The following is a 22,603-nucleotide window of genomic DNA, read 5'->3' on the forward strand; positions in this document are numbered from 1 at the left end:
AAACAAGTCTGACTATGCTTCAATAATGAGCTTCTAATGGTCTACCTTTCTTCTTAGACACCAAAACATTTGCATACCTTGGCATGTTGCCATGGGGCAATACATGACATACAGTCTAACCTGCCTCAGCGGTCATCTGTCTATAGTGACCATCTGCTGCATGCTGCTACTGAAAAATCCCCCCCCCCCCCATGAATGGCGGCCTCCTGTCTAATGCAGCCAGCAACCACCAATTTTGTCTCCCGTGGTAGACTCTGCCTTGTCCATAGCAGCCACAGACCCATAAGAGCTGCAGCCAAGCAGATAATTCAGCTAAATCAATTCAGATAATTCAAGAAAGTGGTAGTTTATGCAATGCATGCTCCACCGTGAGTTGTGAAAGATCTAGGAATGTAAACACATCAACACAAGTCGATATCACAAGCCTTAAAACGTTAGAAGTGCACTGCAAACTGAAGTATTTGCAATGAATTATGTGCGGTGCAGTGGTGTACAAATCCTATGTATCTCCAGGAGGACATTACAAGGCTATGCCTCGGTAAGTGTTGGTAATAGTTCGTAACTGTCTGATACTCGTATGGCAAAACCAGCTCACCTCGTATGGCAAAACCAGCTCACCTCATATCAAAGAAAGCAAGCAAAATCACTTGCCTCAAATGCATTGAGAAAAAGCTGAAGAATAAATAGGTGCTTCTTTCTTTCTTTCTTACACCTAAAACAGCCGCAACGGGCTTTAACTCTCCTGTTTGACAATAGATCTTCACAGAATATGACACCTCCCAAGGCTTTAAAACACGCGACATCCACAGTATCCTGACATGAACAGACTTTAACCCATTGAAGACGTGTCCCATGTATCACTTGGGCAAGTGTCAATGGTAAAATAATATACTGTAAAAGTGGAAATTTTCGCGGTGTTCAAATTTTCGCGCATTTCGCGCAACCAGAAACTAGCGCGAAAATAAAAGCATGCGAATATTTTTGCTTGCCATATGTGCCTGTGCGTGATGTCTTGATTCCGCGGAATTAAAAACACGCGAAACTCTTCCGACCCGGCCAAGCGCGAAAAATTAGTCACGCGAAAATATCCACTTTTACAGTATGTTATAGCAAAATAAGCCCGTCCCAAACAGGTTAAGGCTGCATCTCAGCATCATGTATAATCCCGACAATGTCACTGACACCACAAATGCAATGTTCACTCCGTCCGTTCAGATTATGATTGGCTTAACTTCACAGATTTTCTGTAGTGTCCTTCTGGCTCTCAACAAGTGATAGTACAAGTATAAATTCTTTCCATAAACAATTCTCTAGCAATACCTAGCAAACGATTTGCCACATTCTGTACAGGAAGGGACCATTATGCTTAAAGGGGGAAATTCAGTATTGTCTCCAAGAGTTTTGAGTAATGCAGAACCAATATATTTTTGAAGAACTCTTACTTTCAGATGCTAGTTACTGTAATCATTTTCAACAGGAAAGTTGAATCTAACCCATTTTTTTTTTTTCTTGACCACAACAATTTTAAAGTTGCTGACTGGAGACGCTTATCTATATCTTCACATGCTTGCTTCTGTTAGATTGTCAATGGCATTTTCATTACAACTTCCACAAACTGTTTGTTTGTTTGTTTGTTTTTATTTCATAGGGGGTGGGACTGATGATCAACTTCAATTTTCACGCAAAATGGCATTCACTTGCCACAAAGTATACAATCTTTGGTGAATGAGGAGTGTGAATTCATTATCTGGTGCAAACAGAATGCAAAACATGACAAGAGGGAATTTACCTTGAGGGCATTTTTACTTTTAGTCTCTGTGTGGGATGTATGAATATGGCAACAACCTCTTCAGGTTTTTTTCTTTCTTTCTTTCTTTCTTTTTCCAAAGCATCCATATGAGTGCCAGTTGAACATATACTTCCATGTTGGAACATCACTGTTAATGCATGTTTGGGCATAGAAACCTTCTCCCTAAACAGGATTCACGAACAGACAAGGAAAAAGAAACCCACTGCAGGAAACTAAATAATCTACTTGTCCTTCCTTTCGTTGATGAGACTGTCGTGCAGCGAACAGACGTCTGCCTGGAAGAGGTCGTAGAGCAGCGTGCCATTCTCGTCAAACCACGCCCCGACAGATTTGGAAAAGCTGGCATCTCTCATTGCTTTCGTGGTACCATCAGTGAACTGCATTACTAGACTATACTCATCATCAAACCTGGGGGGGGGGGGGACAGAGAAATGGGGAAGAAGGGAGGAAATTGGGACACTAATGTTAAAGTCATGGATAATAAAGCTGAGAAAAAGAGCTACTCGCTTCCAGAAAATATCCCTCAGCAACAAAGCTGTGACTGACCGACTTCAAGTTGTCACATTTCATACATTTAACTCTTTATGTGCCACGTTCGCACATCCCAACTCAGTCGATGGTGTGCCAACTTCCCATATTCTGCTCAAATGCACAAACCTGCCTAAACCGATTGATAAATCGCCAAATGCAGCAGTACAATGAAAGCGTTTCTCACGATTCCATTCCTGTCACATGTAGCTTGCGTTCAATGTGGTAAGTGACTATAAAAGGGGTGTTCCCTACTGGATTTGCCAGTAAATTCTAAGTTTTTGACATTGTTTTGTGTGCAAAAGTGATGCCCCTACAATAATGTACCTACTGGTCATTTGAAAGAAAAGCAATGCATAGATTTGTCATGCAATTTACATCAAAAACAAAACATGGTATTTTCTATATAGCTTTGCTCTTTACATGTTTCAGGTAACAAAAATCTCTAAAAGTTGCATGGATTTGAAAACCAGAATGTCTTTACAAAGCATGACTACGTTTCAGTCTCAGAATAATGTGGCACACCAGGGGTTTACATCATGGCACATAAAAGAGTTAGTAAGTAGGAGAGGGTGATTTGAAACCATCACATGACTCAATTCCAATATACATTCCAGTTCAAATGAAGATGTGTAAGATTGCATGGTTTTGCTGAACTGGACCAGTATTTAAATACTGTCAAGTTGACAAAGAAGCACTTCCTTTCAAGACTATCTTTGGAGTGGTTCTTGAAGAAATCTCCGTGAAATGCGAGCATGTACCATGGACTGAGATGAAGATGACCTGCCTGTGTCGGTCAAACTCTTTGTTTATCTAGAATTATTGGTGCCACATGGTGGTACAGGATTTTTTTTTTCCTTTTAAATATCTTACCTCTTCATTATGGAATCACAGTACCAGGTATTGCTGGGGTCAACCCCAGCTGGGTCCTTTTGATTGGTGACCAGAAAGTGATTCTTCTCTACCATTGTTGTGTACAGTGTCAGCACGGACATCATGGCAAAATAAGTGTGAAAGGGTCAAGGGTATATCATGCAATACAGAAGCACCAATGTAGTAGCAGTTCAGTATGACAAGATTATCTTGTTCTGCAAAATGATCTTAAGTTGAGACTGATTATTCTTCAAGAATTATAGATGTCCTCAGGATGACTTCTACAATTCATGAACAATGATATTGACCTTTGTGACCCTCAACAATCTTAGAAGACACACTGAATGGTTTGAGATGCAAAAAAAAATCAAAATTGTCAAAATCCTGTAGATTTGAGTCTATGAGGTTTTAGTGACAAGGTCATATGAGCAGCCTTGTTACTCCAAGTTCAGGAACAAAGCACATGAAAAATAACATATATCAGATACATATAGCCATTCTAAAGATATTACTACCCCTTCGTTATCATGATTTACTGAACAAAAATCCTATCCTATCATTTGCTTCACACCGCAGAGCCACTTTATGATCTCTAACTACCAATCTACAGGTTCTTCGGCAAATGCATGTGTACAGAATCACTAAAACATTCACAGAAGAGTTCTGGGATAACTCATACTCATGCACAGTAGCATTTCAGTATTGTTACATTGAGCTTTTATCCTTGTTACACCGGGGAGGGGGGGGGGGGGGGGGGGAGGGACTGTCACTCATATCAGGGTGCTCAATATTGAGACTGAGGTCTCATCATTAAGCATGCGCTTCTCAACAGATGGAAGCTCTCACAGGTGGGTTGCGATGTGGCCACAAATAAATTGAAAAGAGATAGAATATCTGATCTAACTGGGCCTACAAAAAAAATAAAATAAAATTGTAGGAAGCGAAGTGGGCCTTGGGTTGAAATAGGTTGAGAAGCACAGCATCAAGCCACATCAGGGTTCAATGCACTTACAAATTGGACCACGCGAGCTCAGAAACAACTCATCAGAGTGGGAGTTTGGTAAAAAGGATATGCTAAAACACAGATGGCAAGAACTGTCTTGGACTCGGGGAAAGGCCTCAGATAGTCGTAGATAAGAGCCGCAACGGCGAACATGCAGGCCACGGAGCAGAGGATGAGACGATTGTCAATCAGCGTGTGGTTCTCTTCGTACTCAAAGTGCTCGGTGAAAATCTGGATGGAAGTGACAAGAAGATGAAAAGATAGGAAAGTAAAGCACACATATGCCTTTGATGAAATTGGAGGCAAAGATGTAAAGTTAGATGTTCCTTGAAGGAGGTCATTTGCATGGCGGATTAAATGTAGCGGTATAGAGTACATGGTGCACCACAAGAAGAAGTGGTCTTTTGAAAATCAGATAAAAGCAGCTTCTTCATATTCACCAAAATATCAATGGAAAACATTGAATGCTATGTAACATTACAAGAATACATCTGAATTTAGCATTTCTGCCTTTGCATGTGATACAAACAGAACAAATGTTGTTGTTGGTTTTTTGTTTTGTTTTTGTTGTTGTTGTTGTTGTGGTTTTGTGTTTGTTTGTTGTTGTTGTTGTTGTTGTTGTTTTTTTTTTTGGGGGGGGGGAGATACTTCCTAATGCAAACAAAATATCTTGATCGGGACACACAGATGTCCATCCAGGGGAAAACTATTCCCTTCCATACCTCCCCCCCCCCCCCCAAGTATAAGGTGTTCACTTCACAGTCACAGTTGTAAATGCTCATTCAAATCTGTGTTAATTTGCTATAAAATGCAAATGCCTACCACAATGACAGCTCATGACGACGATTACGAGAATAAAAATAAAGATAATAATAATCATCATTATGATAAAGTAAAATAAACATGCAGTTATCCTTTAGCTATTTGTTTTAGTTGAATACGAATGTAGTCAGACTACAACTCTGCTTCGATATACTATTACTATGTAATTTGAACAAGATATATAAAGGGACATTTTCATCACCAAGCATTTAAAACAAAAAAATATCATCACTTTTTCTTGAAATCATCTTGAGGACATACTATGACTCACTAAACCCATGCCCTTAAGTTGCAATATTCTGTGGGTTTGTGCACATATGTGTGTGTTTGTGTTTTCACAGTTGACTTGCATTTGTTTCCGTTTAGCTCTTCTATGGTAATGGACATGTAGAATTCTTTCACATTTGATATGTGCACTTACCATTCTAACAGCATCATCAAGAGCATTCTTCACTGCTGTTCCGTTCCATTTGTCAACCTTCACTGGATCTTGGTCTTGTTTCTGTATATAAGAAAGATGAGCGAGGATTATAGGATCACTGTCACTAGCTACACATTCAGTTCAGGGCATGTAATACGAAAGACATTTTGGAAAGAGTTCCACATGTTATATCCACTTCAATTCACTAACATCATTCAAATCAGAAGAAGTGTATTGTCTCTCATTGTCAAATATTCTTGTAGGACAATCACACACACACACACACACACACACACACACACACACACACATGCACTGCGGCACATGGCACGAGACACACAGAGGTGCAGAAACAAACACCATACACATCAAGTCTCAGGCCTTTTTTAGGCATGAAACTTGCATCTAAGGGGTCTTTATGAATTCATGCTCACAAGCCTCTCAAGCTTTAGTTTCAGTTTTTCTCATGCCTCGCAAAAAAAAAACAAAACAAAACAAAAACACACACAATACACAAACTTGTTGCACATAGTCCCCACCCCTCAAAAAAAACCCCAAATAACCACAGAGTCCCATTTTGAGACCATCACAACCACCAGCAACTTGATCACATGATTTACAGTTTATTATGCTAAAGCTCCTTTTTTCTGGGGATTGATCACAATTCAAGGTTTCGAGGTATTGACAATTATTGGGGGTCTAGTAGAACTATACGTTGACCAAAAGATCGGTCTGTATCTGGTCGTCGGGGATATGTTCCGCGGAGACTGCGTCTGGCTTCACGGATTCCCTCGGAGGATAGCGATAAAGTCAAAAAGACTCCTCTGGACAGACGGATCTTTCTGTCTAATCACTCTAAATTATGAACCCACTCAACATGTGGGAAATTATAAGATTTTTACTGAGTGAGTTTAAGAGTTGGTCCAGTGGTACACATGAAAGTTAAAATATTTGTTAATCTTTAATAAAAGTAAACTTAACGCGAAATCTTACCCCTTGGTCTCCGCGGTCATTCGAAGCCATTGTGTTGGGTTACGTTGTTGTGTCCAGAGCAATGCTTTCTAATTCAAGTTTTATCAGGATCTATCACTAGTCTATCACTCTTCTGCAACCTGCAAGAAATAGAAATAGCAGTTTCGTTCTATCAAGCTCATTACAGTTCTCAGTAATTATGTAACTCAGATAGACCTATATGCATAGCCTGAGGCAGGTGGACAGTTCAATCGATTATTAATATTAAAGTTACTTTAGCCTTATTTACTTGAATTTAGTAAATACCAGGTAACTAAAGTTTACATTTAATTTACAATTGACAGTCAATGCCGTGCAGTGCACAATTCGACTACATAATTGTACACTTCGAGTGATACACAATATTAACACATATTTACAGTTTTAAACAACTTATTCAGGATAGCAAATGAGGTACATAAATCAATCCTTATTTTGATTTTCCAATAGAAGAATGCACAAGAATCTAAAACACGGTTTATTATATGCACTCACGTTTCGAGCGAGCCGTGATAGACAGCTAGCAGCTATATCTAGCACTAGTAGCAGTACAAACTGTACCGTATGTAAAGTGCATATTGCATGCATAGCGTGTAGAAGCCATATGGTGGCATGTTGAACGAACTAGCAGCAAGCTAAGGACACGTCACCTGACATTTTCACATTGGATCCAATGGTTAGAACTGCCTAAGTGCCTGAAATAAGATACTAAAGTCTCATATCCCACAAGCCTTTGCGTCTCTGGGTAACGAAATATTTTCATGACGCTTTTCTGTTCGTGATCGAAAGCCTTCTATCAGATGATTTGTCTGAGAAAGTCCTCCGTAAAACTTCATTAAAGTAAGTGAAGTCATTTTCCTAAACCCAAGTCTTGTTGTAATTTATCAAGGTCTGATGCATCCATTTTGTGATCAATCAGAAGTGTTCTTTTGCCACAAATGACGGGTAACATGATAACTTGTATACGACCTGAAGTCCTAGTCCCATGTGTTCAAATATGTGATGTATTTTAACCTAATGCGTATGTGCCAGACTCAAAACCCCTATCGTGCCAGACGTTTTTACCCAACGTCAGAAAGTTTGCAAACTGGATTGACATTGTAATTTAAAACTGCCATATCTTTTAAACTATTGCCTGTTGAATTGAATTGAGTTCTACACAACAAATATCAAGAAATGATTGTTCTTTCGTGTCATCATGTAGGACTCACTCACTCAGGAGTTTGCTGTGGATAGGCCTAACGTTAGGCCTAGTAAATTTTATTTTTATAAGGTTGTAAGTTGTATAGGCCTAACGTTAGATAGCTAGGCCCTACTACAGTACTAGACTATCTGAATCTGAAATATTGCAGAAATAATCGATATCAGTAAAAATTATAATAAATGTGTAGTATGGAAAGAAAGAGTCAGTCGTGATATTTCTTCAATAGAACACTCTCTTGACTCTGTAAGAAAGTTTTAAATTTACTAGACCCTCTAGAGCTAGGCCTACATTTCCTCTTTCAAATGATAACAAATTTGTCGTCTAGAGACAGAGTTGTATAATTCCAAAGATATTGCCTATTAGTATTGGCAGTTCAATTTGTCTTTTCGATTTCTTTTTCTGCCTCGTTAATTCATTCCCAAATCTGAGTCCTTTAGTCCCAGATCCTGTAAATTTATTTGGGAAGGACTTCCATATGTACCCCCACTATTTTATGCACCTACATTGTACATTGTTGTATGAGCTTCCTCAGAACTCCGCATTTCGATAGGACACCGAGATCAATGTTACCCTAACTCTAACCCTAACCCCTAACCCTAGTCCTAAACTGAGTAAACTCTAATCCTAACCCAAAGCCACCTAAACTTATTCATGTTACTTACCACATGACACATAGCGGGGGGGTTACATATGGAAGTCTTGCCTTTATTTGAAACTAAAGTAAATCCCAGGTCCTGGAAGAGTGTCTTTTGTCCACTTGAGAAGCAAGCACCTACTAATCCTTCTTTCGTCTGTATATACTACGGGTGGGCGTACTGTATTGAAATTGGCAAGCCTTTGTCCAGGAGGGGTTTGTGCTTGCGCAATTCCTTGGTTTGCAGGTCTACTTTCCGTCCACTGTTCATGTGCATAGACAAGAACAAAAGCGTGTGCTTCTTTTGTATATGCTAGCGTGGGGACTATTAGTGAAGTTCACCAAGACAAAAGGATGAAAGACTTGACTGACGAACGAAAGCTTGATCCTCTTTGAGGGACAAAATGAAAGCCGCTCCCGCAGGAGAGCACCCAAGCAGAACAATGCGAACAATGCATAGACAACACATGCAGATTCAGTAGCATATACACATGCGTGGTTTATCAATGAGAATTTTAATCTATACACAGCTCGCAGAGGGTGCGCTCTCTGCGGATTTTCCCCGACGCGAAAAAAATACATCTAGCTGAAAAATCCCGTATTTACTCAAAATCAGCTACCAGTACATATCAGTGGCAGTTTTCTGGTGTAATGAATTATGGTACCACAAGAACTTAAATGACCAATTTTTTTTTGCGCTCAAGATTCTTAGTCGCCGATCGGCGACCATGGCACGTTGATTAATGGACCTAGATTTCTATGGATTTCAGGCTGATTGCACAGTGACAGTGCACCCACAGGAGGGCGCGATCAGCGTGAGGGCGTTCTCGAATTCTCTTTTCTCTCTGTCTCCACCAAATGCAAGTAGACTGCTCCCTGCGCTAAATGTTAACATATTGCCATTTGTGGATCTAGAATATACAAGAACAGACATCTAAATGTTCTTCCCTTTTCTCAGAAAATTGAAGTTCAATGCTTGTATGTTAAAGCTAAAGGTAGATACCCGACTATCAACTAGATCCCTAGATCTATTCAGCCATTCCATTAGCATTATTCAAACAGTAATGTTCAGGCTGTAGAATACAGTCACATTACTCACAATAGTCACATGTGATGTGTGTGGTTGGATGGTTACTAAAGGTACATGTGTGTCACTGTGTACTTTACACTGCCTATTCTTTTTTAATACCTAGCTAAGATAAATGCTCATTTTTTTTTTGATTTTTTGATTTTTTGACAGGCAATGTGCAAGTGAGTAGACTGTCTCAAGAGTTCATCACCAACTGGCTGTGTACTGAAGCATCACAGTACAATGAGTGCCCAACTCAAGTACGTGGTTGACCAACTCAACAAGGAGCCGTTCCGGCGGAACTACAATCTCATCAGCTTCGACTCTCTGGAACAGCTTCAGCTGCTGCAGGTCCTCAATGATGTCCTGGCTGAAATCAACCCCCAGGTACATGAAAACCAGATTCCAACCTCCTGCTCTTTAGCTTCTGTTGTCACTGGTTCTGACTCTGTGAATTGGTGTGATGTTGATTGCCTCAAGATGACAATTTTCTAGTTTCATTGTTTTCATCTATTATCATGATTTAATGCTAGTTAGCATGAGCCTGTAGAGTAGCTGTTAGCCAACCTAGCATAAGTGACCATCTAAAAAAAGAAAAAAGAATGCACTATACCTTGTAGTCTTTGAATGTATACATTATACCCAAAGAAATATTTTGCAATATTTGATCAGATGTACTTGTACATCATTGGTTTCAGAGACATGTTTTTGTACATGGGCAATTTACTGAGTAGGTGTGCCACAAAACTGGTGATTGTCATGCCCAAGGTCATGAGCGCATTGTGAGTATTCACATTTATGCAATAAACCAAGAGATTTATTTACCAAACTATAATGCAAAGCCTGATAAAGATTTATCTTACAGGTCATTATCAATGCCCACATTTTCACTCTCAAATGGCTTGATGACACTCTCACACAAAAATTCCTGATCATTTCTTCAGCGTGACATGATAGGGCTATCATCATAAAGCTTAAGGATTCTGGGCAAAAATACAAAGACAGATTTGAGAAGTAAAGGTCAGGGGGGCATTTGTTTTGTCCGACAGATTTGTCAGACAAATTTGCCCTCGTCCAACTGGATGCAAGGATATTAGTAGCTTATAACAGTTTGTTAGACAAAAAAGTAGTACATGTGTATCTACCAAAATGCTCTATGAAATGGCCCCCAGTTCAAAACTGTTATACTCACCATAGTTTGTTTGTTTGTTATTTTGATGTTTAAGATACATGTAATTGAAGTTTTATCCGTCTCATTCTAGCACAAGCTGGACATCAGGGAGGAGACCCCAGATACTACAGCAATGAGAATGTTGGCAGAACTGCGTGTGCTCAAATACAAGCCAACTGTTCCTCCGTAAGTTTACTGTTTAGTTAGTACATTGTAGTGCATTGTCAACTGGTATCTTTATCAGATGTGTATGGTGCGTGTGTTCTATAAAATTGACTGGTATATAATATGCTTGATTGATACCTTGTGTCTTTGCTGCATTTGTTTTTCAGTCAGTATTACTGTGAGATAATTTAGCGAACAAAGTACACAGCTATTTCAATATCTTATGAAGATATCGAGTCTAGACAGGCAATTTTGTCTGTTGCCTTGAAAGACTTGGTACAGTGAAATAATTGTTCTGTGTTACATAGATATTTGAAAATTCCATGGTCACTACCATTTTTATCATCAATCTTGCTTATATTCATTTCCATGCACATCGCAAACTGCAATCAAATTATGCAATGCCCTTTTGCCTAGACAATGGTATGCCCTATGACAACTTCCATATATAAAGTCCCATGAAAATTTGGTCAGTTTACAGTACTTGTAAGTACACAATGGCATCTCTCACAAATAAGGCCCTCTATTTACTTGCTGACAGGGCCGAGTTTCGCAGTGGGCTCGTGGCGGGCGACAAGCCCGTCATCTACTCCATACTGGAATGGCTGTTCCAGAAGATGCCGGAGCTCAAGAAGCGGGCCTACCTGGCCAGGTTCCTCATCAAGATCGAAGTCCCCGGTGACATTCTTCAGGAGGAGCAGGTCATGGACACCTACACTCAGGTATGCAGAGCTTACGAGCATAAGCATGTATGTACTTTAAAACCAGAAATTTTCGCGTACATGAAACCTTTGCAATTTATGCAAGGAGTCCCAGATTCATGAAAGTAAAATACTTTATTGAAACTGAAATACTTTATTAAAACTAAAATACTAAAATGCTCTAGTACTAGTACATGTGGCATGCTCATGATTTTTTTTTTCCATGGTTTTCAATATGCAACAGTTTCATGCCACGAAAATGGCCTTCAGCTCCAGTTAACGAAAAGTTTGATACTGTGATTTTTTTTTTTTTTTGTATACTGTGTGGCTAGCGAAACACAAACATACACCAGTGCTCATGTATGTCCTCTTTGTATTTTTCTTTCCCAATCCAACATTATTGACCTACAGGTGTGCATGCCCATCAATTAGGCTGTGTTCCTTTTGCGCACATATGCATTCACTTTGAAGTACACAGCTTTTGTTTCTTATCCATGCATCCATGTGTTGGGAACTGTGATAAAATATGTGTGTGCATGTGGGCATTTTCTTAACAGAAAGCATGATGTGATACAGTCGAACCTGCCTTAGCGGCCACCTGTCTATAACGGCCACTGAAAAATCCCCCCGAGAGAAAAACCCTGTTTAAGACCCTTTGTATAATGGCCACCTGTCTAACGCGGCCAGCGGCCACAACTTTTGTTTCCCGTGGTAGATTTTAACCTGTCTATAGCGGCCAAGGAACCGATGGAGCCGTAGCCAAGCAGATAATTCAGCATGTTTTGCTGCTTTGTAGCCGTGCCACTTATTCCTGGGCAACGTTCAGTGATCACCACGGCTTCAGTCATCACTCATTCAGTCATAACAATGCACTAGTGTCCAGCTTTCTTCAGAATTGTACACATGCTACTGTGCAACAATTTCATAATCACCATGCATTGTTCAATGCATGAAACATACGTGTGCATACGTACACACATGCATGTGCAATGTGCATGTACATGAAGGCTATGCACTTGGATAACCTGTCTATAGCGGCCACCTGTCTATAACGGCCACTTTTTTCGTCTCCCTTGGGTGGCCGCAATAGACAGGTTTGTCTGTATAATGTTTGTGTTTTTAAGGTAGAATAATACTACCTGCTGATTCAATAAGGAAATCAGGAGGGCCATACCTAATTTGTTTCATCTCTTTTTCCTCCCTCTTGCAGTATGAAGGTCTAATTGAGGCCTTCACAGAGCTCCACAAAACGACCGAGTCCCTCAAGACATCCGGGTTCTCAACGACGGAGATTCGAAAAGACATCTCACAGATGGAGGATGAGAAGGATCAGGTGACCAAGAGAATTGAGAGACTCAAGAAGAAGGTATGTTTGTTTGTTTGTTTACATTTGTTCTGCTTCTCAATTCAAAACAAAGCAGAATAGCTTTTTTTTAATGAAATATACGAAATATGGCAAAATTGAAAAGAAGCAATAGAAAAGTATAGACTCATGTAATACTATGGCGCGATCATTATGAAACAATTATGGCTGTGTAAATCAGAAAAGGCAGTAGATTTGATTCACCAAGGAAGCAGGAGACTGTCAGCGTAAGCATGGCTTGACTGGACTGACAACCTCAGAATGGTGAATTTAGCTCAGGTCTGTGTCATTCTCTGTGCAGACTAACGTAGAAAGGCCTCGGCATTGGGTATGAATGTAAGATCAGTCATTACCATGAATCAACAGTGTGCCCAATTGCAACTGATTGACAAATTGTCTTCTATCAGCATTGATAAGCAAGTTGTTCAGTATTTTAGTTTTAGCCAGATAAAAGAAGTCATGGGCATACATACTCAGATTGAACTAGAACCAATGATCTCGTGAGTGTTTGACAGTTGTCATAATCACCAAACCACCGAGCTTTCACTGGACAACCAGTGCTGGTTCTTATCTCGTATAGCAGCAAGTAATGAATTCTTGCATGGAGTTGTTTCTATTACAACTACAATTTGTAGGTTGATGCTTAATGTAAGGATATCATCAAGACAGCCTGCAGGTGCCTAATGACAATGGATTGTGCACTTGCACTTTAGATTTATAAAATCCAGAGTACCAGCCTGATATAGTACTTGTGTTCTTGAACAGGGCACTCTATGTGTTCTTTTGCCACTGTTTTTACCTCTATATGTGAAAAATTGGTATCTGGTTGGAAGTGGAAGGTGATTGTGGTTGCAGTCGGTTAGTGGGCAGCGTGGCTGGAGCGCTCTCAGCTCTTAGGAAAGAGGAGTGAGTGCATTGTACACGTAGGTGTTGGTTTTGACATGCTGTAAAGCTTTGTGACCACCACGCTGTGGTAGGAAGGCCCTATATCACGGCAATCATCAGTATCATCACTTTCCTCTCATATCTATTCTCATTTTGTCTCTTCAGGATGTATTTAAATAGTACAGATCACTTGTACACTCTTAAATTCCTTTCTGCATAGCATTTGATTATTGTAAAATTGATGGAAACTAAAAAGAACTTGACAAAAAACAACACTTGTACACATGCACTTGGTCCAATGTGAAAGCATGTACGGATCAGGTATAATTTGAATCACATTTGAGTGTCTCTTAAAAGGGTTTCCAGTCTAAATTGAATGTATCTTAGTTTGTTTGTTTGTTCATGTGCTTGTTACATTTTATCTCATACCTGTTGCCCTGTAAACCCCAGGTGGAGTCGGTGCCAAACTATGAGCACATGATGTCCATCGCGAGGAACTTCCGCAAAGAGCAGGAGAGGGAAACGGCTCTGACTCAGCAAAAGCAGGAGCAGAAGAATCAGGTGATTTTTTCTTCTTTTTTTTTTTTTTGGGGGGGGGTCATTTCTGATGAATAGGAGTAATCTGTGTGACAATTATCATAAAATGCTCAGCAAATACGTTATTATCTGAACGATTATTGCAAGGGCTCAAAACAAATTCAGATCTCTCTAAATCGTACGTACACTGCAAAGATTTCAGAGTACAAATTTGCTTGGATGTCATTGTTTGTTGTCATTTGCAGAAGAAGGCCACCAACGTTAATTACACACTTGTGAATAATATGGGGTGGCTTTGAAGTATGACCCTGATATCATTCGTGGACCATCTAGGTAGGCCATGGGAAACCCGGTGTCTTCTTTGTAGATATTTGTTGCCCAGCTGGACAACAATTTAAAAACCAGTGACGAAAACAACAACAACAACAACAACTATGGGGTCAGTATCATGCTATGCATGCTGTACATCATTGCGTTTTTACCAGCATATTCTATTTTTCTCATACTCTACAGCTACACCATGCTGAGCAGAGGCTGCAGCGGATGAAGCACCAACTGAAGGACCTGAAGCAGTCTACTGTGGGAGTGTCTGCAGAAGGTGTGTTAAACAGAATGATAAAACAAATTCCTAATGATCAAAGCCATTGTCACTGCCATGATAACTTGGCAAAATATGTCCAGTGTTGCAATAAGGACCTAAGGATACTATTAGACTTATAAAAGAACTCAAAGGCCAACATGTATACATTTGTGTGTGTTTTTTTTTAATGTATGTACCAGAGAGCCAAGTACAAGTACATGAAGTATTCATAGCAGGCTTCTTATGGGATTGATCTTTTAGCTCAGCTTGAGGGACCCTAGTGGACAGATCCAAGATGGAGGAAAGTACCATGTTTCCCTGCAAAATTGAGGTGTGAGACTGTCACAACAGTTTCAGCTTCGATCCACAGCTATCTCTTTTTATGCCTCCGCAACGAAGTGGCCAGAGGCATTATGTTTTCAGGTCGTCCGTCCGTCCGTACGTCCGTCCGTCCCGTTTTGTTTTTGTCGATATCTCAAGAACCGTGTGGTGGTTTTACATCAAACTTGGTATGAGGGTATATCCTTGGGGGATAATACTTTGTGTGGATTTTAGGGTCACAGGGTCAAAGGTCAAAGGTCACAGGTTATTTTGTGAAAAAAAAATGGAAATTTCATGTTTTTCTCCATATCTCGCAAATGGTTCAAGGTATCTTCATGGAACTTAGTATATATGCTTGTACCGATGGGCAGTGATTATCTAGGGAAGTTGGGGGTCATGGGTCAAAGGTCAGGGGTCAAAGGTCAAGGTCAACTCCTCAAAATATCACTACTTTCCTTAAAATGCAATATGCCTGAAGGTTTTTTTTTTTTAAACTTGATGTATACATGTATTACCCAATATATATTTTGGGGGAAGTTTCTTGCCAAAAGGTCAAAGGTCAAAAGGTCAAAGGTCAAGTGAAAGTGCTAAATTGCACTTTTTCCTCCATATCTCGAAAGTAACTCAAGGTATCATCATGAAACTTACATATTTATGCATGTTCAACCTAACAGTGATTCTCTTTGGAACTGTGAGGTCAAAGGTCAAAGGCCAGGTTTAGATAATGCTATTTCCCCATTTGATACTGAAATTATACTTTTTCTCAATACCTTGAAAATTACTCAATGCATAAACTTATAAAAGGGTCAAAAGTCAAGTAAAAATCATCAGTTCCCCAAATACCTGCACTCTGACATTTTAATCATTCATCCAATTGAACCTAGTTGTAGGAAAGTGAACATTCAGCACATTTGTGTCAAACCTGTCATTTTAATATTTTGCCAATTGTGTGAAACTGTCATCACACATTGTCAAGACATTGTACTATAGACCTATTAGGAGAACCATGCATTATGGCGGAGGCATATCAGTAGCCGTAGCGATATATCTAGTTTTTTTTCATCTTTATCTCTGTAGATCTTGTCAAGAAACTCGAGGAGGAGAACAAGGTGAATGCCTACATGTGCGAAGAGAAGCTGCCCAAGGATCTTGAGACTCTGAAGAAGGCCTGCCAGGACCTGGAACGGGTGGTCAACGAGCCGGCCATGGGTCAGGGGGACCTGGAGGAAATTCAGAACCAGGTTTGTGGTCAGCCAGCATTGAGTGGTCAGATCCTTTCCTTGCCACATCACTATGGCAATGGAGTCTCACCAAATCGGTGCCGTATATAAAGAGAGTCTGGCCAACTGCTGGATTGGACGCCATGTCGTTACTCAGCGCAATATGCGTTTTGGGGTCAGCGTGTACACTCAGACATCATAATCAAAGCAAGCTAACAATGGGCACTGTGTATGCGCTCTCTTCGTTAACAACAGTGGCTCCGTGTAGGTCACAGGACCAGCTACTAACCAATTGCAGGCTTCAAAGCTCATAAGCCAAAACCCGAGTTGGCCAGACTCTCTTTACATATTGCACTGCACCACATCATCTAAAAGCAACGTATACTCCTCATATTACCCCCTCATCTCTGGGATATAGTTATCCTGGTAGACTCGGCACATAGCACCCTGGTGCTTCAATGAGCAGTGCCTTACCATTCCACAATGTGACCTCCGAGAGCATCGATTCATTCACTCAAGTATCATTCACAAAGTCACATTAGATTGAAACCAAGTAAGACATGTCAGAATGCATTAGAACCATTTCAAGACAAGAATATATTAAATGTTTTCAGTGAACGATGGTGTGACTGTTCTAAATACAACAATGACAAGCATGGTGTCTTACCACCAAAACAGAATTAATGTGGGTCTTGGTCATAGGACCTATGGGATAGGAACACTCTGTGTATATAGAGGTCAATTTTTTTTGTGGCTCATTTCCCTTGTTTTATTCTCTCCTGCAGATAAAGGCCATGAACTCGGAGGTGAACGGTTTGATCGAGAAGCGCATGATGCACAGCAACCCGACGGACGACAAGCTGTCCCTGTTCCGCCAGCAGGCGTCCATCATCGCGCGGAAGAAGGCGGGGGCAGCCGACGCCCTGCGGGAGGCCAAGGAGGAGCTGCTCCAGGCCCGACAGGAGCTGGCCGACAAGAGGGAGGCGGCCAAGAACCTGGAGGGAGAGGAGGTGCTCAAGGGAGATGAGGTAATAGCGATAAGGATGGTGAGGAGAGTGAACATAATGTTAATGATGATGGTGGTGATGATGACGGTGGTGATGGTGATGATGATGATGGTGGTGGTGATGGTGGTGATGGTTGTGACGATGGTGGGGTTGATGGTGGTTGTGGTGGTGGTGATGGTGGTGGTGGTGGTGGTGGTGACTATGGTGATGGTGATGGTGATGGTGATGGTGATGGTGGTGATGATGATGGTGATAGTAATGGTGATAGTAATGGCAATAGTGAAGATCATGACTGTGGTGATGGTGGTGATGGTGGCGATGGTGATAACAGTGATGATGATGATGATGATGATGATGATGATGATGATGATGGATGATAATTATAGAGATGATGATGATCAGGGCTGTTTGAAGTGAAAGGTTCATTAGAAGTGACCTTAACAACTGTTGTTACATTTACCTAGTTATCTTTATTTTTTTTTTAAAGATGCTCTTGGAAATGAAACAAACTTTGATGAGAAGAATGTTAATTTCTTTTTAATCAATAGTTCTCAAATCTAATTTTATATCCCTACAGGGAAGTTTAGCCAATGGGAGACGTATGAGACTGTGACGTTAGCATGTCATCTCATTTATTTATGAGGTTGCTGCTAATCCAATCTAATATACTCAAGTAATCCTATAATGAGCATAAGATTGGTGCAAAGTAATAGATATTTACATCTAGAACTGAAAGAATTTCAAACATTGATTATAACTGTACTTATTGCATGCATGTGAAGAGTTAAAAAGAAGTTTTTGTTACAACACAATACCCTGCTTGATGCTTCCAGTTCAAGCGCTATGTGAACAAGCTGCGAGGCAAGAGCACAGACTACAAGAAGAAGCGCCAGGAGCTGGCCGAGTTGCGGGCCGAGCTTGGAGTCCTGTCCCGCACGGAGGAGATCTTGAAGCAGAGGGACGAACAGATCCAGCAGCGATTGGTGAGTTCATGATTCATACAACAGGGTCCGACACTAACTTTTTTCTCCATTGGCCCATTCAGGCCACTAAATCTTTAAATATAAAAATTTGGTGGCCCCAAAAAAGAAATGTGGCCCTCCATGCAAAGAAAAAAAAAAATATGGAAATCAACTTTGAATTTTAGCTTCATGATTTGGCCACCAAAAGATAGCCTTTTTGGAAATCTGTTTACCCAACATTAAGTTTCAGTGGTTCTGGGCCACCAAGCCATTGCTAATGTTGAGCCCTGTATACAAATCAAGCTAATCTTTTGCTCTCATGTGTTAGCTCTTAGCATGCATAGATTATTATCTAGAGGTGATGACTGCATCAGGTGACTCCACAGCACATTTCATTTGACTGAGTTCCCACATCGGTATACATAAAGATTGTGATTCAAGGAATCCCCCCACCCCCCTCCCCCATACAAAAAAAAAAAAAAAAATAAGAAAATGAATAAAGAATACAACAAGGAAAAAAAATCAAAGAAATGCAACAAAACCTGTGACTTTCCTGAGGGTTCAGCCCCATGCTGGAAGACCATTTAACCTTCTCCCACGAGCCCCCCCCCCCCCCCCACACACGCACACTAAAAGATGTTTTGCAGCCCTTTGAGTCAGGTAATGAGAACAAAGCACATCTCCTGAAATGCTCCATCTTTCTCGTTGTCGCAGGAGGAGAAATATGTTTTACATTTTATTATGCTTTACAACAACACTGTTACAGTGTATGTACCTGCAATCAGGATTGAAGGTGTGTCAGATATGAACAAGATTTGTGTGTGTGTGTTTACATGTGTCCGTTTCATTCCAATGAACAGGCCAAGCTGGAAGCCAAGAAGGGCGTGTCTGGTTACCATGACACTCAGGAGGAGCTAGAGAAAGTGTCTACCATCAAGAGTGAACTGGACGAGGTCAAAGGTCGGACATTGGAAGACATGTCAGAGTTGGTGAGTATATTTTAGCCATACATGTATATATATATTTTAAGAAAAGAAAGAAGTAGTGTCTTGTTCATCAATGATGAAGTGGTAGGCTCAGAAACGTTGTCATATATCTTGATCGGCATGCTCTGATAATTTTGTTCTCGTCATAACCATGAATTGAGCCTGCCTAATTTTTGTCTCTACTATTATGTAACCAAATATTTGGAAAAATGGATTCCTGTCTATTTGAAGTCTTGCCACGATGCTGTCAGTAGGTCCTACTGTTCAATGTAATTTTTGATTTGCATAGAAAAAAAATGATGCTACTTGTTGTTACCTATTACTATTTGGCAACATGGACGTTCTGCATTGATACAGTGGGATGCTCTCTGAACTGAAATCTTACTCCTACATGTTCTATATTAAGCCTTTCTTTGCCACGGACTTCAGACAGTGTGTACAATGCTATAGGGTTTTCTGTGCTAATTGACGCTCAGAGCTTGCAAAGGATTAATCTGATGCTGATGTCTTCCTAGTGCAGGTGACACTGAAAAACAACTACAAATTGTCAGTCGGAGCGGACGGGTGCAATTAACTCACTGTTTTCATTTTGACCTGACCTCGCTTTCCTCTTGAATGAACACATTTCGCACGAAAACCGCTCGGAAAGTGTCGCAGCAAAACTGCTGTAACTTTACTATTTATTCATATTTTTTGATAATTCAAACGGTTATGAAAAGTAAAAACCTCATTTTAACCTGCCATTATCTTAACTTTTTAAAATAACGACGAGAAAATATTCCAAAATGGAGCATAACTTCACTCTCAAAACGGAAAACAATTGTCAGAAATCGTCGCTAAAATTTCACATTTTGACTTCGTGAACAGCAAAAAACTTTCATGTATGTTACTAAGTATGTATTTCTTTCCGGAACTCTAAAATATCACATTCGAGAAGTCATGCGTCCGGATATGTCTGGAAATAATCGAAAGTGGTGCACTTTCTACCTTCGTTCAGAGCACGAAATTTCATAGTCATTCGCATACGGGAAGACAGGGTACAGTCCCACGTACCTACATCTTTGTCGCTCTAACGTCACCTGTACTTCAGTGCCGTACGGCACTGCTGTACTCTGATCGTAACTCGTACCGGGAATTCGTAGTAGTAATGTTACTTACTATAGTGCAGTAAAATCTGCGTTAAGTCCGAATAATCCAATGTCATGAATTTGCAACTGCATAAATGGTATCATACCTGATATATATTCAAATTTTTGCTGCATTCTTTTTAATAGGCCAGTTTTGATAACGTAAATGCTTGTCTTTGAGGTAGCGAGGTCCCCAGCACACTGCTTGCTACATTGTACTTTCTTATCGATATCCCACGTCCCACTCTCATAGCATGCATGTGCAGTTTACTAGGCATCCGCAGCAGCCACCTCGCATCGCACAGTAACAGTACGCTGCATTCCATCGACCAATCAGCTTGCTGGATCGAAGCAGCATGGGAAAGTCCATTCATTGCGCAAGCGCAAATCAGTTTTTCTTAGAATATGACGTCATTATTCTGGTTTACTGCTCCAAGATTTCTGACAAGATACCTCATTTATTTTCACTTGTAACTTCAAAAATAGGTCTTCGGCAAAGCGAACAGGGCTACATTCACGTCCGCACATGTCTTATGAATATGTATGTCAAGTTTCATGAATATTAAGTGATGCGTCCAGATGTGTCTGGAAATAATCGGACGGTAGTTTTCCGAGACAGAGAAACATGAAATGTTGAATAAGTTCAAAAGTTCTTAATCGTTTCTCGTGATTTTTCGTATGTAGATAGAAATCATGATTTTGCATTGATACTGAAAGTTTGAGCGATTTTGGTCAATGTATAGCGGAGATATGAGAAGGTGAAATTTTGGTGAAAATGAGAACGCCCGATTCGCACTGCCTCGGTGACGGTTGAAAATTCAAAACGTTTCGTGGTTTCGGGGGAGGTAATTATAGTCGTCCGCTGCGACTGTTGTAGACATAACAAAACAAACAGTCTTACTGCAATACATCTCTATCTGCATACCGTGTGGTACTCAGCAAGAGTAGAGGATCCAGTTAGTTACTACCTCCAACCTCCCCCCTGCCACCATTACAGTGCATTCCCATTACAATGAACATGGTTGTAACAAAACTTGTTATAACGAAGTAAAATTCATGTCCCAAAATAACTGCCTATCTTTGTACACTTTATTGGTCAGGTATAACGAAATTTCAATATACCTTAACCCTAACCAGGCCGGGCTTTTTTGGGTGTTCTGTGGCCGGGGGGGGTTGATTTTAGACAAAGGACACTCTCGCGTTACAATATATTGTAACGCGAGAGTGTCCTTTGTCTAAAATCAACCCCCCCCCCCCCCCCCCCCCCCCCCCCGAGATCTCGGCCGTCGATCACGCAATCACCATGAAATTTGGCACGTGCATAACCTGTGGCGTAATCTACCAAGCTATACAAAAAGAAATGGAAATTTTCTTCACAATGATTGATTATGCTAATACATTTGTATATGCATAAAATCATACATTTTGCTCTAAATCAGAAATTAAAGCTCCTAGAATCCTAATTTTTGGTGAAAACATTCTTTGTAGCATTCCTAACAATATGCTTGAAAAACAATTGGTATCAAAATCAATTTCTCATGTATTTTATTGTTTTATGAATTTCTTATGTATTTCTTTGTTTTTTCGACCTTTTGTTTTATCATTTTTTTTTTCCGCAAAATTTATGACAGAACCTATTTTAAGCATAATTATGCTAAAATTAATTAGTTTCAGCCTATAAAAGTTAAAAATAATCATATCTTTATGAATAAGAAGAGAAAACTCCATTTGCATAGACTTTATACATAAAATCACGTTTTTGAACCATTTTCGGTCTGACAGGCTTGTATAAAACGTTATGCAGCGTCGTAACGGTATGCATGATTTTCACGAAAATGGTGTCAAAAGATGCACGAGACTTGAAAGTAAAAAGTCAGTGAACAGCGCAGTCAAAAAATTTCGCGCGGCGGAGTAGTTGCGAAAAATGTCGAGGGGGGGGGTCGATTCAACCCCCCCGGCCTTTTTAGGGTTAAGAAAACTGTCTGCCCCAAGGACTTTGTTATAACGGAGTTGCCTTCATTCCTTTCAGGTTCGCAAGCTGAACACAAGCATCGCGGCCAAGAAGGCCGACCTGGCGCCAATCATCAAGGAGCTCCGCCCCCTCCGCCAGCAGGCTCAGGAGCTGCAGATGGAGTACGACGAGAAGAAGACCGCCTACGACACCAAGGCCGCTGGTCTCGAGAGCAACCGCTCCAAGCTCGAA

General features: G+C 40.4%; 2 protein-coding genes across 2 annotated transcripts; one reads left to right on the forward strand and one right to left on the reverse strand.

Moving 5' to 3' along the window:
- Positions 1–761: 761 nt before the first annotated feature.
- LOC139712274 (signal peptidase complex subunit 2-like) lies at positions 762–6,533 on the reverse strand. The gene is made up of 5 exons (XM_071624114.1): positions 6,451–6,533; positions 5,458–5,538; positions 4,285–4,445; positions 3,212–3,346; positions 762–2,218 (listed from the first exon to the last, which is right to left on the reverse strand). The coding sequence occupies exons 1-5, from the start codon at positions 6,478–6,480 to the stop codon at positions 2,032–2,034; spliced, it is 594 nt and encodes a 197-aa protein (XP_071480215.1). The 5' UTR covers positions 6,481–6,533; the 3' UTR covers positions 762–2,031.
- A 3,085-nt stretch (positions 6,534–9,618) lies between these two features.
- LOC139712277 (intraflagellar transport protein 81 homolog) lies at positions 9,619–22,600 on the forward strand (the record flags this gene model as incomplete). The annotated part of the gene is made up of 11 exons (XM_071624117.1): positions 9,619–9,762; positions 10,638–10,732; positions 11,253–11,433; positions 12,623–12,778; positions 14,111–14,221; positions 14,711–14,795; positions 16,176–16,339; positions 17,104–17,346; positions 18,159–18,308; positions 19,148–19,276; positions 22,430–22,600. Coding segments are annotated over exons 1-11 (1,629 nt in total), but the record flags the coding sequence as incomplete, so codon positions are not given.
- Positions 22,601–22,603: the final 3 nt, after the last annotated feature.

Source organism: Diadema antillarum, unplaced genomic scaffold (assembly GCF_040938485.1).
Source record: "Diadema antillarum isolate AM-2024a unplaced genomic scaffold, OU_Dant_1.0 seq00001785_RagTag, whole genome shotgun sequence".
NCBI classification, from domain to species: Eukaryota; Metazoa; Echinodermata; class Echinoidea; order Diadematoida; family Diadematidae; genus Diadema; species Diadema antillarum.

Excerpts from the sequence above, each read along its gene's own strand:
- LOC139712274 (XM_071624114.1), bottom strand. The coding sequence starts at position 6,480 with ATGGCTTCGAATGACCGCGGAGACCAAGGG. Across the intron at positions 4,446-5,457 it reads TTGATGATGCTGTTAGAATG|ATTTTCACCGAGCACTTTGA; the intron begins GTAAGTGCACAT and ends ACTTCCATCCAG. Across the intron at positions 2,219-3,211 it reads TGTGATTCCATAATGAAGAG|GTTTGATGATGAGTATAGTC; the intron begins GTAAGATATTTA and ends CCCCCCCCCCAG.